Below are 6,799 nucleotides of genomic sequence, written 5' to 3'. Positions count from 1 at the left end.
GGGGGGGGGGTGTGCGGCTCCCTGTGGCCCCGCCGAGGCAGGCGGGATTGGTGCGAGGGGCGCGGGCTGGCTGGCGGGGTGTTCGGTCTTCGGGCGTACGGGCTGCAGAAGAGCTGGCGAGGGAGAAGTCGGACTCTGTTTGAAAAGGTGCTAATGATCACTTAACATAATGACTCCCTGGCCACACATATACTCGCCAAGCTCGAGAAATGCCTTGCCAGTGTGTTGGCAGGGCCAGCTTGCAAATATTGTCCCGTTTTCCAACAATTGCTCAGATGAATGCAAGAGGTGACGCTCACTTGGCTGAGTGCCTAATGACAGCAGATTCTTCCGAATGTCTACATGGTAACTCCTCTTCTACCCGCAAAATTAGGTTTTCTCTGGAAGGTGACCAAGAAAACTGTATGTGAAATCATTTAAATTTTGCTAAAGAAGCCCATTTCTGTTACTAAAACCTGGTTGCAAGTTTTCCCTTTGGTGTGGGAGAAGGAAACTCCTTGTTTGAATTTCCCATCAACTGTGTCTTACCCCCGGCAGCAATGAAGGGTCACTAGTGCCAGGGCAGGACCCCTGCACTCTCGGGGTGCTCGTCGAGAGATGCTGCTCAGGCATCGCACCCGTCGCACGCCCCAGGGAGGCTGAGAGCCCCCTTCGTTTCCAGCACCCCCTTTTGTGTCTTTTATCGCATCACAATAACCACGGGAACGTTCTCCGAGAAGACAAAGTGGTGTCCGCAAGTCAGCTACAGATGGGGGGGGAGGGCGGGAAGCCGAGTCGATTAGCTGGGGAGGAGCAGCTTAATGCTTGTGCGGGGAAGCTGCTGGAGCTCCCGGCCTGGCGGCTCTTGGGGCAGGGGCTGTATAACCTGGAAACTGGGCTCCCCGGGCAGGAAAAGGGGGTGGGAGGGAAAGATTGCCGAAGCACTAACTTCAAAGCCTTTCTCCCATGCCGTGTGTGCACGGAGGGGGAGAAACATGATTGAATTAGCCCGGCGGTAATGGCAGGGAGCCGTCTGCAGCCCGCGCTCCTCCTGCCTGTCCCAGTTTGGCAAGAGCAGCCATCAGGACACTGGGAATAGGGTCGGGATATTCCCCCCGCCCAGCTCCCAGACACGGTGGAGCCACTCCAGGGACCTCTTTACAAACCAGGTGAAGTTATTCAGCGTTATGTGCTAATCCGGAGAGATCTCGCACTGCCAGGCCATTATATCTAATTGCTGCCCATTATCTCTTTCTTTGATACTCAATTAGATGACAATTAACTTGATAAATCCCACCGAAGCAGGGGAGGAAGAAAGAGTAGAGATCTCTTCGTCTCGACATGTTCCCTGTGTAGACTTTACTATTTTTCCTTTAGAGTTGTCTCTTAAACTTCAAGGCCTCGACCTAGTGTTATCTTCTAATACTGTTTAGTAGGGAGCTAATCCCGGCATCTCTTTGTTATTCGGTAGGTTAAGTGTTTTAATTCTTATTTTAGTGCTTAGTTATTCTCTCTGGTCAATTCTGAACAAATGTGGAGGTGTCACAAATCCTCGGGCAATGCGGCGATGGTGTGAATAGGAATTCAAGTGCTATTTTGTTTTGAGCTAACTTGTATTTAACTTATCTAGGCGCTTTGTCCATTAGTTGCGCAAAGAACTGAATGAGATTCCGCGATAAATTGTTCCTAATGCAAAGCCCGTGTTTGCTCCCACAGTTGCTGAATAGGAATATCTGGGTTTGCAGCGTGTAAGCCGGGAGGGAAGAGGGTGCAGCACTGCCGGGTGAGTCAGGAGCATTTGTTATTTATTGTGTGTTAGTCCACATTGTTCCCGTGGGCAAAGGAGCGCCTGGGTGATGGCCCTGTTAGTGTTTATGGGTACTTCAAACAGAAAAGCATCTATTCCGAAACAATCGATCTCGCTGATGCCTAATTGACTATCTAATGGCATCTATCAGGACATCAAAGGAGGCGCTGAATAACCTAGTTAGCATTTCCAAAGGGGAGCAGTGGAGGGTACAAACAGTCATCAGTTGTCCTACGGGCCGCGGGCAGCTGCTCCTGGGGGCAGGGCGCCCAGCGCGGGCCCTGCCACTGCCTGCAGCCTCGGCTTCTCTACGGCAAAATGCCTTGGCTTGTCTGCCCTTCCAGCAATGTTAACTTCGTTCCCCGCAGTAAGTCAGCTTACTTGTCTCTGAAGCGTTGCCACACTGCTCCAGACTCTCTCCTCCTGACTATTCGTGCATCTAAATGTGGGAGAATTGGGTGTTTTTCCCCCGTGGGGGTGAGGGGGCATTACAGTTATTCTTACTGCATCCTCTATCATCCCCATTTCTCCGGTTTTGTCAAGAAGACTTTGAAATATCTGGGCTTTTCAGAAAGTTAAATAAACTCTGTCTACGGTGGAAGCAGTAATTTAGTAGCCCAGCAGATCCCAGGTCTGGTGACCTCATGCATCAGCTGTTAATCCAGGGTAAATGCTATGACGATTTGCCCAGTGTATTGTTTTTTCATGAACTACTTCTTACATACATGGCTAGTATGAGAGTCTGGAACCTGAAGATTTGACCAATTATGCCAGAAATTACTCGAGTGTGTCCAAAGAAGGACAACAAAGCTGGTGAAAGGTCTGGAGGACAGGTCTTATGAGGAGCAGCTGAGGGAACTGGGGGTGTTTAGTCTGGAGAAGAGGAGGCTGAGGGGAGACCTCATCGCCCTCTACAGCTCCCTGAAAGGAGGGTGCAGAGAACTGGGGATGAGTCTCTAATGAAGTAACAAGAGATAGGACAAGAGTTAATGGCCTCAAGTTGTACCAGGGAAGGTTTAGACTAGATATTAGGAAGCATTTCTTTACAGAATGGATTGTTCTAAATTGGAATGGGCTGCCCAGGGAGGTGGTGGAGTCCCCATCCCTGGAGGGGTTTACGAGTCCTGTTGAAATAGCGCTGAGGGCTATGGTGTAGTTGGGAACTGTCAGTGTGAGATTAATGGTTAAATTAGATGATCTTCAAGGTCTTTTCCAACCTAGATGATTCCGTGAAATAATTTTTCTTGAGAAGGATTATTCTTCTGGTTTCTAATCTGTCACCATTTTTTCTCATGCTGTCACAAAACCGTGTGTGACAGTATGTTGAGAGACCTGGCACACCAACAGCGTTCTTGGGGAGTACAAGTACTTCAGCTTCCAGCAAAGGGTGAGCTTCTATATTCAGGAAATGCTGCAGCCTAGATAACGGGTTGAACCTTCTCTCAATAATATCTTTATGCATGTAGAGTTGTTACAGTCCTGCCTGCTCTCATGGATTTACACTTTGTGTGCGTGCACAAAGGCCCAGAAGAAATATTCCCATTGTATGCCAGTGAGATAAATCTACCATTTGTCCCTAGAAGTCTTGTAGAATTCACATGAAAGGAGCACTTTCTTTTTCCTGATTATCTTAGCTGTAATTCACACATTCTGACATTAATCACTGCACCTAAATTTCAGGGTTACAAGTTACTGAGTTACTAAGTGCACATAAGTTATCAGTAAATTTCTTGACATAAACATGTTTCTTATGGTTGTAAGCCTTACATGTAAATGCAGAACAATAAATATTTGTAATTATGATTTGGAGAAATGGGTCCACTATGTTAATATAAATCATGTAACAAAAATACATGTATTAGCCCATATAATAGAGTATCCCCAAGTTTTGGGTATACGGAGTTCTACACAAAAATACATTAATTTCCCTAAAAACTTAGATTTATTTTTGATCGTGGTTATATATCAATTGAATGGTACAAAAGTTTCAAGTGAGACAAAATAATTGAATGGAGGTAAATTTGTGCCTCCTATAATCACCATATTTCTGCAAGGTGAGGGGAGAATCTAACTGTAGCTGCAGAGCCTCTATCCACCCAGGGTCATCAAAGTTTTCAAGTTTCTCATACTGCCACCTCTTTCTGATGGGAGCTACAACAGCCACAGAACACCTCTCACCCCTTCCCCATCTGTTCCAGGGTTTTGTGGCCCTCAGCTACATTTGTCCAGAGGGAGGATCCTAGGGTTGGGTATAAACATCTTATTAAACACACAATTCAGATTGGATTATAATTAAAAAAAAAAAAAAAAAAAAAAAAAAAAAAGAGTGGGAGGGGGGAGTCGCTTTTCTTTTGTTTTCAGCCGACAGTGGGATAGGTCAGCTGCTTCCCTACATCCTCAGACAAGTGAGAGGGGAAATGACATCAGCGATTCAGGAGTACTAACAATTTTCCTCTGTAAGACACATAATGTATAAATGCTCACGCTGGTCTCTTTGGGCACAGCACTGAATGGTCATCTCATGCCTGGTTTAATCTTGGCAGTAGCGATGAAGTGCTGCTCCCTAGACAGTAGTCCCTGGGTGTCACTGTGTGCCCGGGTGCGGTAACTGCAGGGCCCAGGGGAGTCAGGGCTGACTGGCTTGGCATAGGTTTCATCTGCTGAGCGCCAGTGGGGAGGCCACCCTTGGTGGAACATGCTGCTTGGCTGGGTAGGTGTGTGCTAGTTTAGGAGCTCCCAGTGGTTTTCAGGTACTACCTCCAAACTTTGTTTTGGCGAGGCAGTCAGGCTCTGCAGATAGTGCACAACACATAGCAAGGAACAACTTGTTGTGGATGAGTTTATACGTAGTGGAGCTGGACTTTCTCTTCTTGGATTTGTCTACACACGGGGTTATTCAGAAATGGCCACTCTGAAATAACATGGAGATAGTGAGTACAGTGGTGCGTTTGCTTCAGAAAAAAAGGGACCATACAGAGGTGGAATAGTTCAGGAATCATATTAAATCCAGAAGTAATTAAAATTCATGTGCTGACACTCAGCTCTTTTGGGGGGCAGTGAATGGCCTATCTGTCTGGAATGTGTCTAGGAAACACTATGGGGTTTAAACACTCCCTGTTACTGTGGTTTTGGTTGGGTTGGTGGCACTCCCAGGTATGTGTTTGACCAAGGGAGGGAGTCTGGTCTCCAGCTCAATGTTCAGCTACTTGGGCATTTGTGCTGGCTTGCACATATGAGCCAAAATTACAGTTTTGGGCCAACACTGAGTGAACCTCCGTCGGTGGCTGTGCCCAGCACCCCACAAGGAGCAGGCCCATCTCTCTATCAGGGCTGTGCCGAGGCAAGTACAGCCTCTCCCATCCCTGCCCTTAGGGGCTGATGTTGCAAGCAAAGTTCCAGGAGGAATCCAGCTCCTGGGCTCTGTGGATTTGGGAAGGCATTTGCATTGCCCTAGTGCCTGGGCTTTATTGCTCCCCTGGGGCCAGAGCTGGAATAAGCCTCCACGGCCTTTGTGGGGGCAGGAGGGGTCGATTATGTACTGTCCATTGCCCTGGCCGTGGAGTTACCGGAACACTTGAAACAATGAAAATGGGTAGCACGAATATGATTTTCTCCCCTGGTCTTTCAGAGGAGTTTTGAGGGGAGTTGGTTTGGTTGGGGTGTCTTTTTTTTTTTTTCTTTTTTTTTTTGAGAACAAAACCTCACATCTATACTTACGTGTGGAAACTAAGATTAATGCTGTGTTCTTAGAAAGAAACAAGCTCCCACCGCAGTAGATCACGGTTTTATGGTGCCCACTCCTTTCAGTTGTTCATCCCAGCAGGGACTCCGAGAAATTTAGTGCAAATTGAGGTCCTGTCAGTGCATTTACCCAGTTACAGGGATGGTGGTCACTTTCCCTGCTCTTCAGGAAAAAACGACGACTAGAATGTGGTGTTATCCAAGTATTGCCACTGCCAGTGGGGTCATGGTCAGTGCTGTCTTTTTCACTGGAGCAGCTAAAAGCCGGGTGTAAGTTGGACACAAGAGCCCGGAGACGGGCTGAGCTGCCGGGATGCCCCTTTTTCCCAGCCAGCCTTTCCCCAGGCAAGCTTTGCAGGGCATGGGGTGTGTGGTGTGTCTTTGTGTCCTCCCTGTATTACAAGGGCATAGTCCTTCTCGGGAAGAGACGTGTGGATTGGGATAGTTTGAAGCTGATGAGGTGCGAGCTTCGCTGGTCCCTTAGTGCTTTGATCGCTAAACTCTTGGGGAGATCGGTTGCGTTTTCTGGCTAGACAGACGGCGCCAAATTCAAGCTGAGAGAGCCCACGGCCCCACTAACCCCACAGCCCGGCCGTAGTCCCCGCGGGTGAGGGCTCAGCTTCGGGGACAGGGACTAGCGGTCCCCCGCAGCTTTTCCCGGGGAGTCCGGTCCGAGGTGAAGTGTCCCGGGGCTGGCAGGATTCGCCGGCATAACGTTCTCTCTCACCCTCCATCCCGACGGTGCGGGCCGGGCCGGGCCGTCTTGGGGCTGTTTTCGGGTACCTGCGCAATACGGAACCCCACGGCTGAAAAGGGAGTGGGTAAAACCGCGCTGTTATCGGCACCGTCGGCATCTTTAAACGCCAGTTTGCGGGGCTGGGCCTGCCCGTGTCCTGCCCCCCGGGGGAGAGGGGCAGGTTTGCACTTCAAGGGGGTCTCCCCGGCCCCTCAGACACGCTGGAGCCAGGGGCTGTAGACGTTTGCCAGACGTGTGAACTTTCCTCCTAGCTCACAGCTGTTATCTCTGCTCGATTCCCACTTTGATGTGGTTCACACTTGCAGACGAGCCCGTCCGGGACCGGAACGCCCATATAAGAGCGGGCCGAGCAAGACGGTCCCCCAGCCAGTCTCCGCCATGAACCAGGCCACACTCCCCCGGGTAGAGACCAAGTCCCACGGGGTCAGGCCCCACATCTGCTGCGCGCCCCCTCCCCGCGCCCCCGCCTCCCTCGGCAGTACCCGCCTCCTGGCCAGAGCCGAGCCCCGGCGGCG

At 49.7% G+C, this 6,799-nt stretch overlaps 1 protein-coding gene across 1 annotated transcript in view; it reads left to right on the top strand.

The window, feature by feature from the left end:
- The first annotated feature begins 6,662 nt into the window (after positions 1–6,662).
- VENTX (VENT homeobox) overlaps positions 6,663–6,799 on the top strand; it is a 1,218-nt gene continuing 1,081 nt past the window's right edge. The window contains exon 1 of the mRNA XM_026851420.1: positions 6,663–6,799. This exon is cut by the window's right edge and continues 181 nt beyond it. Coding sequence (XP_026707221.1) covers positions 6,663–6,799 — 137 coding nt within the window.

The sequence above is a fragment of the Athene cunicularia genome (assembly GCF_003259725.1).
Source record: "Athene cunicularia isolate RWA chromosome 6 unlocalized genomic scaffold, athCun1 chr6_part1, whole genome shotgun sequence".
NCBI classification, from domain to species: Eukaryota; Metazoa; Chordata; class Aves; order Strigiformes; family Strigidae; genus Athene; species Athene cunicularia.
This window is presented reverse-complemented; position numbering and strand designations above follow the sequence as displayed.